The sequence below is a fragment of the Erigeron canadensis genome, chromosome 4 (assembly GCF_010389155.1).
Source record: "Erigeron canadensis isolate Cc75 chromosome 4, C_canadensis_v1, whole genome shotgun sequence".
Taxonomy (NCBI): Eukaryota; Viridiplantae; Streptophyta; class Magnoliopsida; order Asterales; family Asteraceae; genus Erigeron; species Erigeron canadensis.
This window is the reverse complement of record NC_057764.1, coordinates 39,714,368-39,734,630: the sequence shown is the minus strand read 5'-3', so window position 1 is coordinate 39,734,630 and position 20,263 is coordinate 39,714,368. Positions and strand designations below refer to the sequence as shown.

The 20,263-nt window shown below is 32.6% G+C and overlaps 1 protein-coding gene and 1 long non-coding RNA gene across 3 annotated transcripts; both read left to right on the top strand.

The window, feature by feature from the left end:
- The first annotated feature begins 1,282 nt into the window (after positions 1 to 1,282).
- On the top strand, positions 1,283 to 4,327 carry LOC122596655 (ABC transporter I family member 1). 2 transcript variants are annotated; one of them, XM_043769269.1, is made up of 3 exons: positions 1,283 to 1,422; positions 3,260 to 3,998; positions 4,246 to 4,327. In XM_043769269.1, exon 2 carries the CDS (start codon positions 3,320 to 3,322, stop codon positions 3,995 to 3,997), a length of 678 nt encoding a protein of 225 aa, XP_043625204.1. In that variant the 5' UTR covers positions 1,283 to 1,422; positions 3,260 to 3,319; the 3' UTR covers position 3,998; positions 4,246 to 4,327. The 2 variants fall into 2 exon arrangements, with proteins under 2 accessions (XP_043625204.1, XP_043625203.1); XM_043769268.1 differs by lacking the exon at positions 4,246 to 4,327 and having other exon boundaries at positions 3,260 to 4,176.
- A 14,188-nt stretch (positions 4,328 to 18,515) lies between these two features.
- On the top strand, positions 18,516 to 20,099 carry LOC122596769. Its single transcript, XR_006323377.1, has 3 exons — positions 18,516 to 19,458; positions 19,530 to 19,570; positions 19,747 to 20,099. It is a non-coding gene; the product is annotated as an uncharacterized LOC122596769 (long non-coding RNA).
- The last annotated feature ends 164 nt before the right edge of the window (positions 20,100 to 20,263 follow it).

The following is a 20,263-nucleotide window of genomic DNA, read 5'->3' as shown; positions in this document are numbered from 1 at the left end:
AACACAAATTTACCATACACAACAATATGTGCATTAAATAGTTGTACAGTACAACTGTCTGATGCATATATTGTTGTGTATGGTAAATTTGTGTTGGGTAGGGATCCCCTCCTTTTTTATTTTCCTCATCTCTTCTTTGCATACAGCTACCTACTACTCTCAATTAAGCGTCTCCTGTGACAAGATTTAATTTAACTACTTATAAAATTTACAAAAATTTCTTTCAGTTAATACCATGATTACAGAGTAATCATCAACAATATGTTGGTATATCCATTTCACGTTAGTATCATAACTTTGATAAACTAAACTCATTATGTATGGACTAAAGTTTATAATCCATGAAATAGATGGAAGGTTTTTTTTATTCGGTTACTGGGGAAGGGCCAACCTTTTTACTCAATAAGTTAATATTACACGTTTTAACTAATGCATCTCGTGATTGTATCCAAGCCTTTCATTGACCACACATAAAAATTGTTATCTATCCACGAAGTACATAACCACTATAATTTACATTATATAAACCTTTTCATTAACTCATAAAGTCATAATCGGTGATGCTTGTAATACCGTTATGTTAGAAGCAAAGCTACTTTAGAACTTATCTATGACCATATAGAGTAGGAACGAAAGTATATATATAATATAGTAACACACTAACACACATAAATGAGATTGTTTTAAACTCTTACGTACTCGGGTCACAAATTATCACTCTCATGGCCTTATAACAGGAGTAATAATATTTAGTATTATTCACCGACACGTCATAGCAACTGTGTAAAATCTTTGTTGGTGTAAAATATTCGGTTACTTGAGTATGGTGGTTCAGTAGCCGTTTAATGAAAGTATGAGATCCTCGGTTTGGTAAGTTACAAGGATGAATGCAAATAACAAGGCGTTGTACTATGTGTCTAAAATATGTTTTGACAATATTATTTTTCATTTTTGATGTAATTCATTATTTTTTCAATAAAAAAAACCTGAGTTATAAATAACCAACAATACGGTATTAGGTAGGGGTCGTTTTTTTTAATCTTTAAGTGCTGAATCTATTAAGTAACTGAATATATAAATAATGTTTGAATGTATTAAGTAAAAAATAAGTAAATGACAGTTATTTTTATTTATTAAGTCAAAAAAATAAAATGAAATTTGACCGAATGCATTAAGTTCAAAAAATGAACGGGCCTTAAATTGCAAAAATGTTTAATTATTTTATGTTTTAAAACTTCAATAAAAATAAATTATTTCAATAAAATTAATAGTTAATCAACATTTCATACTAGACTGACGCTGGTAAAGGTGTTAACCTCATAAAGTCACAATAAATCCTAAAAAACTTTTATCTTAGTTATAGTTGCCATCTCCGAACTCTTGACGTCGCCGGAATGTTGCCGGACCCACGTATTCAATAAGGTTAGCTTGCCATGCCCAATTTCATAATCCCAAAATCATTTGCTATCTATTTGCAGAGCAAGACTTTGTGTGTGTGTGTGTGTATATATAGGAAAATGATATATAGGAAAATGATTTATTTAATTTATACACTAGCAATGAGATGAGAAATATTTGTGTCAAACTTGTGAAGTTTGATAATTGTAAAATTGTCAGGGTGTGTGTTTCTGCAAGGAACTCATGCATTCCATGTGTTTGATGAAATGCCTTACCAAGGTTTTTGATATTTGAACTTGGGAATGTTGACAAATATAACCTTTTGAATACAAAACCAATATAGGTTTTTTGGTACCAGGTTTTGGGAATGATCTTAGAATACTAATCTAGCTTTCTTTTCCGTAACGACTCTGAATTACAAATGCCCGTATCAGAATAAACAAAGTTGATATAACTCGTTGTGTGGTCAGACCTTTAGCTTAGATGTAGGCTAACTGAGTTACAGAGATAACATGAATTAACGATAAAGGGATATTCATTTCGAGTTTGTTAGAGACGGTGATACTTTAGTAGTAGAATATGGTACTGCGGGATCATTAAAGTGATTGTTTTAGTACCATTACTTAGAGTGATTTAACTGGAAAAAGTTCCCTAGATATGTTTTTATTACTTGGTTAAACTATAAATGTGCGTTCTGGATTTCTTCTTTGTAAGTTTTTCTTTTGACGAATTTGTGTTTTATTGTTTGAATGATTTATATTCTATCTTTGCATTTATCCAGACATTTTCTATTTCATCTATTCTCAAATGATTCGCAATTTTTATTTTTTTTGATATAAATCCCAAGACCTCTTTCTTAGAAAAGTGTTAAAGGTTACATTAAATGGTTCACATCTGACCGTGTCATTTTTGGTGTTCATGGATCCACTGGCTGAATAGATGTTATGATTTTAATTGCACAAGAGATAGTTAACGTTCATATTGGGTTGACTGTTCAATTATTCTTTATATGCACGTGTCAGCGCTACCAACTGTTGACATGGTTGCTTCTTATTGATCAAGAGATGCATAGTATGTCTGATTTAGTTGGTGCTGTTCATGATTTGTGTGGCGATAAGTCTCTAATTTAGTTAAAGAATGATAACGAACCACAGGTGATAGGAGGGTAATGGTAAGAGAAAAGCTAGGATAGTCATCCATAGTTGAAACTGTTGATTTTTTGGTGTTTACTACGTTTTAGAAGTCCTTATTAACTATATTTTAGCTTGTCTCATCTTGATGCAAGCAAGTATTACAATTTTAGCTATCTTCAGCCTGATGGATCATTAGGTACAAAACTCTATTTTTACTTTATGAAATTGGGTACGCGTACAATCGTACATTATAGAAAAATAGTCATCCATACTAAAGTTTTAGGACGTATGGAATGAGGTGACTATAGTTTACAGCCTGCTCATCTATAGACCAGCAAAATTATAGGCGGCAAAATGGGTGGGTCTGGTAGCTTGCATAACTGGTCAAAACAGGTCAGTTTCTGTACCGGTTGTGCTGGCTGACCCTAACACAGTTTCTATGAAACTTTTACAATATATTGTGAGTGTGTCGAACATGATTAGGATTAATACATTATTTACATAACAATAGTATATTTTTGAAATAAAATGAATTCATGATTTAGGATGATTTTGTTTAAGAAGACACTCTAGGCGACTTTTGACCCATTTAACCAGTGGCCTTTTTAGTTAATTATTTTTATTTTACCTGTTTGACTGATTAGAGGCAAACATTACCCAAACCAATTCGTTTATGGGTAAATAGATCGAAATTGCCACATTTAATGATCTTTAATTCTCACATGCAGGTCATAGTTTGGTTACCTTATCAACTATTAGAGCGATTTCAAACTCTTCGAGGACCCTCAATGTCGTTACGCGGTCCCCCACTTCCTCGGCTACTTCTCAACAACGTTTCTTGCATGAGAAATGCCCAACAAATCTTACGCCACACAAACATATCAATTCATGATGGCGGGGCCCTTGTACTCACGGGTGCAAACGGGTCGGGCAAGTCTACGTTCTTACGCATGTTGGCTGGGTTCTCTAAACCGTCAGCAGGTGAGATCCTATGGAATGGCCATGACATAACCGAGTCAGGAGTTTTTCACCAGTACAAACTTCAACTCAACTGGCTCTCTTTAAAAGAAGCAATAAAGAGCAATTTTACCGTTCTGGATAATGTTCAGTGGTTTGAAGTTCTTGAATATAAACAAGGTAAGTCTTTACCTGCTCTCGAGTTCATGGGGCTTGGGCGTTTGGCCAATGAAAAGGCACGAATGCTTTCGATGGGTCAAAGAAAAAGGTTGCAGCTTGCAAGAGTGATGGCCATGGATAGACCAATTTGGCTGCTTGATGAACCTTCAGTTGCTTTGGACGATGAAGGTGTGAAACTTTTGGAGCAAATGATTGCAGATCACAGGAGTCAGGGTGGAATAGTCATTGTAGCAACACATTTACCAATTGAGATAGAGGATGCTATGATCCTAAGGTTGCCTCCCAGATTTCCCAGAAGGATAACTTTAGTCGATATGCTTCCACATTGAGGTGAAAAATTGAATTCATCATTTTGAACTATTTATCTTATTGCCTGTTATTGTTTCTCGTAATATAAATATATAATAGGCCAGCTGCCTGTTATTGTTTCTACGTCTTTTATATTGGGCTTGGGGACATTCATGGCAAGTTTTGGCAGAAATGAAATTGTCTATGGTAATTCATTTCATGTGTTTCCTGTATACGTACATACATAAACCGTGTGCCTTTTTTTATGCATGCTATTGCAAAAGAGCAGCCTTGTGGTTGTTGGAGCAGGCCACGAGCAAAGCAGTACTGCACGCCTTCATGATTCCTCTTAAACATTTTCTGGTTTGAAATGTCTTGCAAATTTAAGTTACCAAGTGTTAGTTTGTCCTCGATGGTTGGTACAGTTTCTGAGTTCAGAAATTATTTCACGCCCGCTCCTTATCAACAAGTAAGCGTTTCTATGCTTAGATGGTAACTATTGTTATGTGCAAATTTCATCAAAGATTCCCGATTACAAAGTTGCTCAATTTCATGTAAAAAACTTTTCTAATATGTTATTCATTGTTTCAATAGTAGGCAAGCTCTGGCCATTTTCAGTGAATTTATATAGATTATTGTTCTTTGTTAAGTTATTTAAAACTTTATGATACGGAGTATTGTTTTTCATACTCATTAAAAAATATCGTTTTCATCACCGGTATCAAGTGATCCGTCATTTTATGATTTCATCGGAGTGTTAGGTATGCATTAATTCAGGACATATTCGAATACTATCAATGTCACATCAATTTTTATATAATTTTCCTTCCCACCAGGAATAGAACAATTATTACTCCGTATTATTTTTTTTTATCTTGCCACTCTAGTTTATAGCTTGGAGTGGAAAAAATTTATCCATGTTTTTTTACCTCAAAACATCTTCATAAGAAAGTTTGTGGGTTTAACAGCGTAAAAAAGAAAAAAAATACGTTGTTATTTCAGTACACTGATAAAAGAATTATTGTAAGTATATAAAACAAGCTATCAATTTCCTTAAGGCGTAAAACTTGTAACCATTTTCCAAACAGAAATAAATACTCCAAAATGTATGATTATTGAGAGTTGATTTTTAATAATTACCACTTTAGAAAGTTATTTGGAAAATAATCCAATTAAAAGCTTATACAACGTCTTATTTTATTGAAGCATACATGAAGAGCTAGTTAATACAACAATACCCCTTTCACATCCGGTTCTCTTTACAACATGGAGAACCACCAACACCACATGACATATAAATATATAATATATAGATATAGATACAGATAGATAAATGAGGAGAAATATTCTCCAAAATATAATGGCCGGGGTACGTGTATATATATAGGATTTAAGTAGACTTTAACACTTAGGAGTTGCAACCCCACAAGTGCTTGAAACTTTTCTGGCATTAGGAGAGGTAACATATTGCTTCAAGCTTGGGTTCTTTATGTATCCGCACAAGCATGGTTGTTGCTGTTTTAGCTTGGAGCAACACGACTTCGATGGTGGACTTGAAGACGTAAAAGCCGGCAAGCAAGGCGATAGCTCGGTTACCGAGCATGTCACAGCCGACACTATAACCTTAGGTTCTTTGGCCAAGACCATCACCAGAATTGTAAGTGCCAAGACTGCAATGTATGTTGATGACCTCATTTTTTCAGTAAATTACCCCGAAAAATATACAAAGAGATATTATTGATCGAGATATGTTTAAGAAAGAAATAAATAAAGAGATGTGATTTGGTAATGCATCTCTTGCTTGAAATTTATAGACAAAATTAACTAGAACCTAACCAACGTCCAATCAAGAGCCTTGGATCGATATAAATGCATTGGTACTAGATGTCTACAAAAATAACACGTTAGTTGTTTTGATAAGGATTTCTATATTGAATTATTAATCTAAGACAGCGAGTAAGGTAGATAGCTATTTTACAATAATAACTAGCTGATTAACCCGCATATTATGCGGGCATCCAAATAAACTTTGAATTTATAAAGATAAAACACAACGAACATGTTTAACTTCTTAATATGTTGAACACTATTATATTGTATATTTTGAATGAGGGATGTTAAGACTACAATTTGTTTAAAAATCATAACATATAACAATTATACATCACATTAGCTATATTAAAAATCTAATGATAATTCAAATTATATAACTTTAACTCCAAAATGGTATTATAATAATTAATTTTGATTTACAAATTTGTTTCCCATTTTAATAGAAACCTTCCATGATTATCTAAAAAAAAATTAATATCATAATATTTTGAAATAAGTTTTCATTTTTTTTTATGTCCATTTTTAAATTTTTTTGGATGATGTCATAAATATATCAAGATTGTATATTAAGAAGTATTCTTTAAAATAAAATGACATCATCACAATTTTATTTTATTAATATAAGAGATTAATTATTTGAGTTAAGTGTATAAAAATGTAACTAACTATAGTCGGTCACCCTTTTGACTTTTCAATGTTTTTTTGCTTACGTGGACCAATGTGGATTTTTTGATTAAAAAAAACGTTTTCATTCTGTACCTTAAAATCAACATATATATTCAAGTGTATAAACATTTTCATTTTGTACCTTAAAATTAACATATATATTCAAGTGTTAACAACATTTAGTTGACTGTTGTTGTCCTCACATTCAGGGGGGGATGATTATTGATTTGTCATGTGGCAAACCGGGGGGGGGGGGGGGGGGACTTTTGTGAGAGTAGTAGTAATGCTATTAACAACATTTTGTAATATAAAATGAGTCCAGCTAAAAAAAGTCCATTGATTTTCGTAACTTACACACCACCACCATCATCTACTACGATATACAAGACTTTTTTGTAAAAACACTAAGACTTTTCGGCGACGCAGTGGCCAGAAAATCATGGTGGTGGGCCAGAAAATCATGGTGGTATGGACTTTTTTAGGTGGACTCATTTTATCTTTCCTTATATATATATATATATATATTCACACCATCAACATATATCTATACTATGAAAATCAAAATCAACAACAAATCTAAAACTAAATCATACTCAAATCCATAAGCCTAAATCTATAAGTACCATTAGGCTATCTCCAATGGAGTCGCCCTTAGGTGCCATTGGATATCCTTTACCGTTGAAGCTCAACTAAGAATTTTTTGAAGGATGCCCTTACCTAAGAGCATGCCCTTACTTGTTTTTACTTGATATATTTTTATTTTTAGTTGGAGGTAAAAGGATATGTAAGGACATGTAAGGATGTTTGTATGGTTAGAGATAAAATTATAGGATTTGAAGGATCTATAATGATCTATAAGGATTTGTAAGGATATGATGTGGCAGCTTAAGGACGCCTTTAGCATTGGAGATAGTCTTATCTATACCTAAATATATATATATATATATATATATATATGTCTTCATTCTCTATATATCTATACATACCAGCACCATTATTACTGCCCAAGCAAGAAGTGAAGAAGGAAGCCGAGGAGGAAGAAAAGCCATAAACGGATGAGATCATGGTGGTCGGATCTGGCAAGCACCACCTCGAAAATGTCGCCAATGCCACTGTCACACTACCACTGATATGATGCACTCCACCACCACTGATATTCCCCCAATCATTTTCAGAATTTTGAGGTTGTTGATGGATATTCACATGGTGGTGGTGACGAACGGAGGCAGATTCCGTCCAAATTACGAGTGATACATCATCGTCGGATAAACGAAAAGTTATAGATTTGTTGTTTTCATTGATTTTGGATTTTGCCTTTCGATTTTGTGATAAAATACCCACCCGATCTGTGTGAATAAAAGGTATAGTAGCAAGTGTAATTTTGCGATGAAGAGTCAGGTGAGGCTTTTTAACCCAACAAGTTCCGTTTATTGTTTATGTCACAACAATACTAGAGTCCATGTTTAGGAAGTGCTTCTTGAATTGGTAAATTTGAAATTTTGATTATGGTTGGAGGTTGTTTCATGTATTGAGGATTTGAGAGTATGGCAGATCTAATTGGATTATAAGGAAATATTAAATGCTGTTAATAGCATCAATTCTCCTCTCACAAACATCCTCTTTGTAACATGTTAAATCAATAATCATCCCCCTTGAATGTGAGGGCAACAGTAGCTCTCTAATTGCTGTTAACATCATATTAGACATCCCCTTGGATTATATAGATAATTATCATGTTAAGTTTCAGATTTGTGCAAATTTGAAAGTGTTAAACTTGTAATTTTTGATTGTGTGTTTTTGTAATGAAATCTTGCATATACTTATATTTTGGTTTGAAAATTATACCTGAATGAAATATGGGTTTGTTATTAATGAAATCTAGGTTTGTTGATGAAACCGGGCCCACATAAGCTTTTATCTGGTTTCGTGATACAATAGACATTTAGCAGGGTTCATGCATACAATATAGGTTCTATAAGTTCATGCAAACAATAACTTTTCAGTCATAGTTAGTTACATTCCCATGCATTTAACCCTAGTTATTTTAATGTACCGTAGTATAATAGAGAAAACCAATTGAGTTGGATCAGTGGTTGGACCCGGTTGGACCCTTTGTCTCTGAAGAGGTCATGAATTCGATCCTAATACCTAGTAAGGCTCAAGGTCATTTTCAATCTTTGGTAGAATCTAAAAGCAGTCTTTATATCTTTGGTGGACATTGAAAGTTATTATAAATGTAGTATCTGGTATATATATGTTCACTTTCCAACAATTTGGTGTTAATCCGACCCTATAAAATAAAGGCTATAAGGTTACATGTACAAATCTTGATAAAGACAAGTGAAGATTACTCGTAATATATTTTGCACTCATGTGCGAGGATAATGCATCATTAGGCATGAGTTTTATATGGTGTGCACTTAAGGTACCAAAATATTACATAGGATCAGGCGTTTCAGTCCACTTACTTTTTAAAAAAAATTGCGTATTTGTATTTGTTTTGTCAAACATGTTTCTAAGATATCGGTAGGACGCATGAGTGATAAACGTTCGATCCGCATAGTAGCCGGACCCAGCAGACATGTATTTCTTCTTTTCAGATTTTCGGCAGACAGGTATGATTTTCTAAACATTTCTCATTTTTCGTCTTGCACTCCTTTGTGGCCGGAGGTCCCTATGGAAGGTCTCTACTTTTGTGTAGAGGTAAGATTGTCTATAACTTACCTCCCCATACCCCGCACAGAGATTGGGTCATGTTGTTATTGTCGTTGTATCAGAAAATTTAGTATATATATAATGCCTTATGGGACATCTTTTTCTCCATACAACTCATATGAATGAACTAATTAGTAGTACCAATGCTCTAATGACAACGTCTATTGGGGATGCAATGTTGTTGGCAACTCTTTAACTTTGAATTTTTTTAGATAAAAATTAATATGAGGTAACTATTTTTAAAAAATTTCATTTTCACTTTTCAAATAATTAATTTTTTTTTTATATAAAAAAAATAGATTATTATACGATAGCTAATGGAGTGTCCTCGACTCCTCGTGCCAAAATTCATTTTGAGATAAAGGTCATCCATTTAAACCTTGAGATACATTTGGCCTAACTTTAGATGACGAGTGATGATATTACCTTGTAGAAAGAGGTCCACTGTTTGCTACCTCCCATTGACCATTGTTTGAAATTTCCGGCCATCGTCGCTTAATATCCGGCAGCCCTATTCGAACTCCATGTGTTTTTTGTGTATTAAATAATAGTATGCTTGTTTTGTTTGGATTGGAATATGAGATTTGTAGAGATCTATTAAAGAAATGAATTTGAAAAAGAAAAAAAGATTGATGGAGAAAACAAGTTGCAAATGTGAAGTTGCAGGTGAATTGAAAAAGTATTTGGGAAAGTTAATTATTGACTTTTTTGATATGTATGCTGAAATGGATCGATATGGACATATATCTATGTTATTATTAGTTACTTTTATTTTTATTTTTAATTTATATTATTATTTATACTATTATTATCCATTATTAGTATTGTTCTTATAAGAAAAAATAAACTGTAAATATTTTATAAACGGTAATTTTGTCAAGTTTAAATTCTAATTCATTTAATTAAATTCCATTGAATTCCGTCAACCAAACAGACAACATATTTTAAAACTTTCAGATTTCAATTTCTTCAAATTTCAATTTCTTTGACAAATTCCAATTCATTTAAAAACATTCTGCGAACCATACCTCCCTTTAAGGGTTATTTAAGAACATCGTCCGCAATTATTAAAGTTTGAAAAATGTAAGTTTTTTTTTTTTGATAGATGCACATTACAGAAATGTGGACGCACTCCGGCTACTAACTATACTTTTACCAAAAAGTCAAAAACAACACATTGTTTTGATGATTAGATGTAGTGTAGTGGCTATTAGATAAAGCAGCGTCGTTTGGATGAGTGGTAAATATCCTGACCTGTGGAGACATGTCTTTTTTTATCATTTAGGTAGAGACTGAAAGCAGTCTCTCTTTCAGTCTCTCTACCTTGGTAGAGGTAAGGTTATTAGCCTACATCTTAACCTCCCTCATACACCGTCGAGGTATTGGGACTCAAAACTCACTGAAGACTACACTAAACAGTTTTTTCTTTCTTTTATATGTAGAGTCTATTAGTTTTCATTTTCGTGGCCTTTATGGTAGGCTAATATTGTTTTTCTGATGTAATTGTTTAATTTTTCGATGTTTTGTCGAAGTATTTAAATACTATTTTGGCTATAAAATGAAATGCTAATAAGGGATCGAAATGCATTCACGTTACTTTGGTTCTATGAGATAAAGATAATTAAATACCTAAGTGGTCGATTTATATAAATGTATATCTTCTAAACTCTGTGTTTAACAAAATTTTAATGATAGATAACATTTACAGCAATACTTGTATAATATAATTTAAGGGTGAATTAGTAGGAGGGTTTTTGAGAGTCATGATGAGTTTCATCTCATAAATGCGTAGTTACGTTCGAGCTCCGTATACTGCTCAATTGGATGTTGCTTTGGTGTCTTGAATGTTACCTATTAACCGCTCACTCGTTTGAACAATCTAAAATCCAACTACATCTTTCACGATTCAGCATTTTATATATTTTATTGGATAAGAAATGGTAATTAAATACAATAATACCCTAGATCGATCGTAGTACATATAACTAGCTCTCTTCACATCTCAAACATATCTTGAAATGGAGAACAAACAACACAAAATACTATGTGATTTATATATACATGGATGGATGAATTAGGATAAGGAGTAGTACACTTATATTAAAGTACATTTTAACACTTGGGAAATGGAACCCCGCAAGCGGTAGAAACCTTTTTGGCATTGGGAGAGTTAACATATTCCTTCATGATTGGGTTCTTCATGTATCCGCACAAACATGATTGTTGCTCTTTTAACTTGCTACAACATTGTGCCGGTGGCGGCAACGATGTTGTAAAAGCAAGCATACACGAATTTAGCTCGTTCACCGAGCATGTTGCAGCCGACACAACTACCTTATTTGGTTCTCCCAACACCATCATCAGAATTGCTAGTGCACAAATGGCAATGCTACTTGTCGATGATGACCTCATGATTTTTTAGTAATTAAACCTGAAAATTTGGTTGAAATTAAGATGGTTAAAGAAAGAGCAAGCGCATTGCGACATAGTCAGACATCGGTCGCCCGTATATATAGATGAAAGATATATGTGTCGTCTTCAAGTTATGTACGTGGAATTAGTGTTGACGATTTCAAAACGTTTGTTGGTATCATGAAAAATAAAAAGAGTATTAATATTATTGAGCCCAAATGTATTTCATTTCAAAACATAGTTGTGATTTTATATCGTTCAAATATTTATTTATAATTTAATTTTCCAAAGTAAAGAATATACTCGTACGTGTTTTTTTAGTGGTTAATTAGTTAAAGGTATCAATTTATGTTATCGTGTAAGGCTTTAAAATCCAAGAGATAGGCCTAGCTAATAAAATCTCTCATGTAATGAATTCATTCATTTTTATATGTATGCGTTTAATTTGTGACATGATGGTAGTTGTTCCGCTTCATTTCATTTTTTCTCTCCCTAAATCAAAAATCAAAGTCAAGGACCTACGTAAATTGAAATCCTAGATTTGCTATGCATTGAGTTGCGTCTATGCGAATAAAATTTGTTTTGATAAAACATAGTTTTATCTCATAAATCTATTTGAGCACTCGTAGGTTATTCGATTTTTCTTTTGTTTATATATTCTTATATGGATGGTACGTCAGGATGGAGATAATATGTACATATACATCCATGTAGATAGATAGATATAGAATGGATATAAATATACACAAAAATATAGAAATATGTATGTATATAAAGGAAAACTTACAGAGAAAAAACGTCAAATCTAGAAGCGCGCCTTAATCTTTATTTTGTTTTGTTTTTTTAAAGGAAGAAGAAGGGTATATGAACATTGTTGGGGGTGGGTGATGTACGTCTTTCAACAATGTTTCAAAGAATTGTGGTGCACTGGTGCTCAATGATTGCCATACAATTTCTTTTTATAGATTAACGCTTTAATTGATAATATCATCACATAATTAAATAGATTAGCTTTGTACAAACATCAAAATGTTTTTAAATTTCTAATGAAATATCTTTTTATTGTTAGTTTATTGTATTTTTATATTAAAATTATAAAAGTAAATTTTATGGTATCTAGTTTTTGTTTGTACACCGAACGAGGTTCTAGAATGGAGAGGATGAGGGGTTTTCGGTTGTATATTGACGATTCCCTTTTGCTAGTAAAACAGAGCCTCTTATACGCCAATTATGTATGTGATATGTGTGTTGTAGATCATGTGAATTCCGTATGTTGCGTCCTCTTTTATAGGGTGAATGTGTCTTGTTCTCCAAGTAAGATTTTTCCCTTTTGATATAGATTTGCTGCCATCTTACCATCTAGAAAAGATTCGTAGCTATCTCTTGCGTAACCAACCTTCTGAAGATAAGTGTAAATTTGTTATTGAGATAATGTATATCCTTTCCATAATTATTGGCTCCAAGTTAGGCTATGTGTAGTCTCCGTTGTGAGGCTGGGTGGAGAACACCAACAATTTTTAATTTTACCAATGCATTGTATAATTGCGGAATAATTGCTCGTATAACACACCTTCTCAATATCATGATGTGAAATTTTTACTCTTTTGGAGGTTTGCAATATAGTAATAAGTCTTTATAGAAAAATAAATGACTAATTAATCATAACTTAACTATCTTAAGTATATATAAGGCATGAAACCCAAAGTTTGTTATGCTTATCATGAAGTGGGATATAGCTCTTTGTGTATACATCACGAGTTCGAGTTTTGTAAAATATATGCGAACAGAGGTTTTCTTAATTATCTGTTTTTTCTTTCATTCAAAAAGGTATTTGAGGATAATCGCACAAATATAAAATAATAACAAAATTTAAGCACAAGGTGGTTGTCACTAATCGCACAAGGTGGTGCTGTGAGTGATTTAAATTGTATTTCAGGAAAACAAAAAAAAAAAAAGAAAAAAAAGACAGAGATTCACAATTTTTAATTACGCAACTTCTTCTGATCTTCATGTGCTATATTGAAGCTATTGAAAGAGTTGGAATTGAAATCGAAATCGATGGTATACATGTTGTTAAAATATCAACTTAATTTCTTAATGCATTTCTAACTTAAACTGGTTTGTGTGTAGGTATCAAAAGTAAGGGACTATTTCTGGATAAAAGGAAACAAGAGAAGCTTGTGGATGAAGATGTAAAAAACCAAAGATGAAGGATCATTTCAGCAATTTTGGCAGTTTGTCTCTGTCTATATATCGATACAATCTAGGACGTTGGGATCTCAACATTCTCACTGTCATATCAATCTGTTATTCACTCTTACTTACCGTTGTCACTATTCCATCCTTTTCAGTATTCGATATGTATGAGTTTGTTCAAATCTTTCTTTTATGGTAATGTAATTAAACTTGGTTTTTTGTTCTTCATTAATATTAAGTAATATTTAGCCGTCCTTTTTAGTTGTTCAAGTATCTATATGTATATCATAGTCTGTCAAATCCTTTTTTCATCACATGTGCTTTAGGCAAGGGATGTTACTCCAATATTAGACGATTGGTGAACTAATTGAACTTAATTATAATGTATGTCATCATCAAACATAATAACTAGGGCACATATATAACTTGACATCCGAGAGATTCATTTGCTGACATGGTCTAACGATTTATCACGTGAGAATAAACAAGTCTATGATCACTATCATGTGAGAGTAAACAAGTTTGTTTGTTTTTGCGAGGAAAGCCGTAGGCCATTTTCAACTAACACAATTTCATATGTCATGTTAAGAATTAAACAGTTTGTGAAATAAAGGTTACACAACTTCTTTTTTGTTATCACAAAATGATAAGTTAAATACATTAATATCCATTATACTTAGACTAATGAGATGCAGATATAACAACGTGAATATCCAAAGTTTTTTAGAATACTTGTAAGTTCGTTTATAAAATGAACCGGTTGAAGAATAGAAGAAAACAGGTTGACCATTTTATTTACATAGAGTATTTTTTATATTATTGAAGTTAGCTAATGATGTACGAAGGTCGAAGAGAGTGGAAAGTCCATTTTAAGCCCGGGGCCCAACCAATTGTTGTATATAAACTGAATCTCATCAACAGTTTAGGGTTTAGGGTTTAATAGAAAAAACAAACTCAGACAAATAATTAATGAAGCAAAGGGTAAAAGAGGGTAGAGATGTTTCCAAAGGGCTCTTTTATACTGCGCGCTTATGATTTTCTCATTCTATTTACCCTCAACAAATAACAACCCTTTTTCTCTGTGTGTACGTATATATATATCTATGAGATATGACATATAGTCCATCTGTTGAATATATTGGAAAGCAATGTTTTAAAAACCGGTTTAGTTGAAAGTTGAAACTTGAAATGAAATTATAACAAGAAGAAGAAGAAGAAGAAATAGGAAAAGGCAAATATATATTATATGAGGCAGTGATGAATAAGTTGTTGTCTGAGTATATGAATTGATTCAAGCAAAGTTGGAGAGACTATCCGTAACTTGGCGGGGCGAATTCTGATTTGTTTTTGCAGCCATGGCGGTTTTATCCTCTTTTTTTGCTTTCATCTTTTCTTATTTATTAATAAAATACCTGAGCCTCATTTTTATTTATCTTTAGGATTTTCTAAAATGCTGTTTTTAGTGTAAAATTAGTGAAAGTTTATACGAGTCGTTTGTTGTATCAAGTCCTTAATTATGTTGTTGCTCTGAATACTTAACATTGGTGCAGCTGGCGCCTTCTTCCTCTTCTGTGGAGCCTCGTATTTAGAAAGTCCTTTTGTTTTAAATTTCGTATCCCCAACTCAACGATTTGAATGTCATTTGTCCGTTTACAGTTTTCCATTGTGTAGATGGCTACTTTTTCCTGAAACTGTTATTGTGCTGAGAATCCTTTATTATTTTTGCACAGAATAGGCTGTTTCCTATATATTTTGACTTTGTAGGAATCAGCTAAATACACTTGTCAAATATGCTTAAATATATACAAGTTACTGAACAACTACTTTTAGGAGAACCGACACAAATATGATAGGAAGTTTGTTACAACAAAGCCTCACTACCTATCAACTCTTGCTAATATATGGATGATCTTGTTTCTAATTTGTGAAAATGTTTATAGAACAAACAGATCACTTAGAATTGTGTTAGTATATGGAAGTTTAAGTGTCAAAGAAGATGGTTTAGTTCAAGTATCGGATATTAATGTTACTTTAATAGAGAAAAATTTCAACATTGGGAAGGTCATCATAGGAAGGATGGTCATGCCACTGCTCGAGCGATGGTTTTGTGTCTTTGAGAATGCATCTATGTTTTTGCGAGCTGTAAATATAGAATTTTCTCTTTGATGCAAAACAATGCTTATGAACTTTTTATTATTTTACAAAAGTTTGGTTAAGTCTATTAAAAGAATGTGTATTAATGGTTGTAAAATTGTGCTTGTTTAAGTGATCATTTGCTCAACCGAAAGACACATCACTTACCCTTAATACAGTAATATCTTGGCCCAATTGTAGGCCTCTTTATTTTTGACCCAATTGACTTTGACTTATATGGTTTGGTTATGCATAGCACAATTGTTGCATGGTCAGGCTCTGTTTCTACTTTGCCTTGCTGTTCAGTTTCAGTTTGTTCTGCTTTTCTATAATTTTTTGATCTTTTGTTATTGCTGTTTAAGAATGTAGAATGATAACATAGTAACTATACTGAATAGTTAGTGCTCTTAACTTTTATTCATTAAAATAAGGGGATATACTATATACCTTATTTCCGAGAGGGAGATATCTTTATCCAAGTTTGAGTTGTTCATTCAGTAGTGGTTGCCGGCAGTCTGCCTACTTGCTTATGAGCTTTTTTTTTTTTGCTTTCCATGATTACATGTTTTCTTTTATTGCTAACAGTTATGTTAGAATATGATTTACAGTAACATTATGTATCGAGAATCAATACAAGGGCAATTTTGAGAGATCATGTTTTCTTATATTTAGTTTTCCTCATTGTTAACGTGCTACCTATATCGTTTTAATCAAATCATTAGCTGCGTTAAGATAACTACTTTTTACAATCAACTATTTTTAATCTTGAATAAAAGGTTCTTGCAGAACGGCCAGGTATACATATTTGCATGCTATACAATTTCTCCATTTGAATATCTTCAACTAACACGTAAAGTAAAAAATTTTGTTCATACACTAGAATTGAAGATAATTGCAACTAAACATTCACGTGTTCAAGTCTCTTGCAGGCCTTAAGGACTCGAGATCACTTGTTCAAGACTATGCTCCAAATTTTCATTGGAGAGATCAAGCTTCAAATACCAAAATCAAGTTTCAAGCAAGATCCATTTTAAGTCATTGTAGCAACTGTAGCATATATACTCACCGGGATATTAAAAAAATCCCATTACCCAAAAAGCAACTGTAGCATAGTTCATAGCAAGTTCACGGGTTTGGTTCTTTCATATTTCTATGTTCAATTTTGACTCAAAGTTCTTAGCAAGATCATGGGTTTTGTAATTTCATCTTTACAGGTTTTAATGTTTCACAGGTAGGCTACCCCTCTTTCTATCAATTGTAATGACATTTGGTTCTTTCCTTACAATGCAATGCTTTTGGTTTTGTTTACAGAAAAGAATAGATAAATAGTTAACTTTAAAAAGTCAAATAATCCATAATGCTTAAGATGTCATTTGAAAACATATCTGGAAGTTCAATTTCAGCCAACAGCAGGCCCATCTGTGCGACATATTTGGCACGTTCTTTCTTGCATTTGCCTAATTAAAGTCGAGGTTTTCTAGCTATTAGCATGATTTTTAATTTTTCTTTTTTCTTAACTGGTGATTTTTTCTGGGTCTTTCTTTTTTCTTCTTCAAATCGATGGTATCAAAAGTAAAATAAAAAAATAATCTAAAAATGGTGTAATTGGGTTTGACAAACACGGGTCTTCAGTTTGGCCCATTTAAAACCCGGCTTTGTATCTTCACAAATTTGTCCGACCCGCGTTTTAAACCCATTATGATAAACATGAGTTTGACAAACCCGAATAAAAAAAAAACTCATAACGAATTTACCCACTTTAAAATGTATTTTTGACTTTCATTTTAATTAGATTAAAATATAATCTCCAAAAAGAAAAACTTTTCTTTTCAAAATACAACACTAATAAGTTAGAACATGAATGAGTACATCCAAATTTTCTTTAGAAAACCTAGCTACACTTCTTACAAGTTATTGTATAAGTTATCTTAAATATTTTTAATTGCCTATGTGTAAAAAAAAATGATATTGTTATAAATTATTTTGATTGATTTGATTAAGTGACCTGGCCAATGTGTATACCCTCCAACCCACTCACCATACCAATACCAACTTATCACATGAAATTTTTACTAGATGTCATTGTGTATTTATATTAGGGTTTTGTTAGATACATTCCTAAGGCTTTTAGTTAAATTGCATAAATTAATTGTAAATCTATCATAAAATTTAAAACGTAAACATTTGATATGGAAGGCATAATATTTAATGCCGTTAACTACAACATTTATGTTTAATTTAATATTTTCTTGTAAGTTATACTTTCTACTAGGTCCGGATGAGTTTTTCATACATATATTTAAGTGATAAGGCTTTCGGTTTAGTTGAGTAACCGTTATAGAGGCACTATTGGTTTTATCTAAGATCTTGAGTTTGATCTATAGAGATGACAAATTTTGATGTTTTCTTTTGAATATTCGTAACCGCTCATAACCAACATCTAATTATTTACGGTTCATGAATGAATATTCGGAAAAAAGAAAACCCTTCCGTGTTTGGTAGTGCTCTCAAAAAGAAAAATATTAAAAAATAAAATAAAATACCCCAGCCTAGGCACTTACTCATGTATATAAAGTCTCATTGCCAGACTAGGGTTAGGGTTTGTAGAAACTCAGACAACAATAAGAGAGAAAAATGAAGCAGCAAGCAATAGGGGAATGGATGTTTCCAAAGGGCTGTTACCCCCCTTTTTACTGCTTATGATTTTTTCTATTTACCCTCTACAAAAAACAGCCCTTTCCTCTGTGTTTGTCTCTCTCTCTATATATAGGGGGCCAATCAAATGAGGACACCCTTAAAATGAGAACACTGAATGAGAACACGGTGAACACTTAAAAACATCATTTTGATGCATTCAAAATCCATAAAACTAACCTACTGCAATAACAATAAGAATCATCTTTTGTTGTTGTTGTTGCTGCTACTACTCTTTTTAGACCATTTGTAACCATTCACCTTTTTTACGAATGGTCAAGTTATTATAGTAAATTACACTGATGGTCCCTGTGGTTTGCACATATTTTACGATAATCGTTCCTGTGGTGGTTATGATATTATGCATTATGAGGCAGTGATGATGAATGATGATGGTCCCTTTTGTTGTTGTCTGAGTTTTAGATTGAGCAAATTTTGAGAGATTATCCGTATCTTGGCGGGGCAATTTTTATATATTTTGGAGGTGTCCAGGTTAGAATTCAACGAAAACGTTGATTCGAAACCTTTGGGATGCAGCCGTGTTATATTTGCAACCATGGCGGTTATCTCCTCTTTAGCTTGATCTCTTTATACAAATCTGAGCCTCAGCTTTAATTTTTTGAAACTGTTCAATTATCCTTGATTTAGATCATTATATATCTCTGACTTGTGACATTGAGGTTTTCTTTATGGTTTTTGACTTTTTGTTTTTAGTATATAAGCAGAGATATGACTTTGATTTTGTTTCATATATATCTCTACCTTTGGTAGGGGTAAGGTTTTCTACGTCTCAACCTCCCCCATACACTGTCGAAGACGGCATTGGGAGTTACTTTTACCATATACATTTTCGGTAGGTGATATTGTGATGGATTTTGGAACTTTAATTGTAAGTAAAGATGTATGATTTTCTTATATATGCAGGAATTTGGATATGGCTGCAGCAGATTCTTTAGTAAAAAATGGTACTTGTATATTAAGATTCTCTGAATTAGTACTGTGGCTTATGTAAAATGATTTTGATGTTGTGTTATTATGCAATTTGGGTAATATTGATATAAAGAAGTGACTGTTTTTCTCTATTTGATGGTTTTGGGTATACCTTTGATGAAGTGTGGTGGTTTTTTTTTTTCATGGACAGAAAAATTTAGAGAGGGTTATTGTGGGTTTTGCTGCTCGACTTATTAATGAAGACAGCTGAGAGTTTTGTAGGGAGGAGCTGGTTCAAATCTTTAATGCATCAAGACGGTTGACGAGTAAAGTCAGTCTGCGATGATGAATATGGTAAAGAGAGGTCATGTAGTACTGAATGTACATATGTTTTGGTCAGGCACCAGCTGCTTTGAGTTGACGTTGTAGTTAGTCAGGAATGCAGGATGCTGCATTTGTCCTGCACAATAAGTGATAAACTGAGTATGTACATATGTTTTGGTTATTGCTGTTTAAAGGGTTTGGAAACTTAAACCATTTAGTGTATAATTGTGTGTTTTTTTAGATGCTTTGATGATGATAATTGTCATTCACTCGTCTCAAATTCTATTATTTTTTGAATACCAACATGTGTACAAAGATATTCTTGATCACTTGATTGAATTACTTCTTGGAGGCTTATAAGAAGCAATTAGATGTGTACACAACAGGTTTCAAAATGCGTTGGA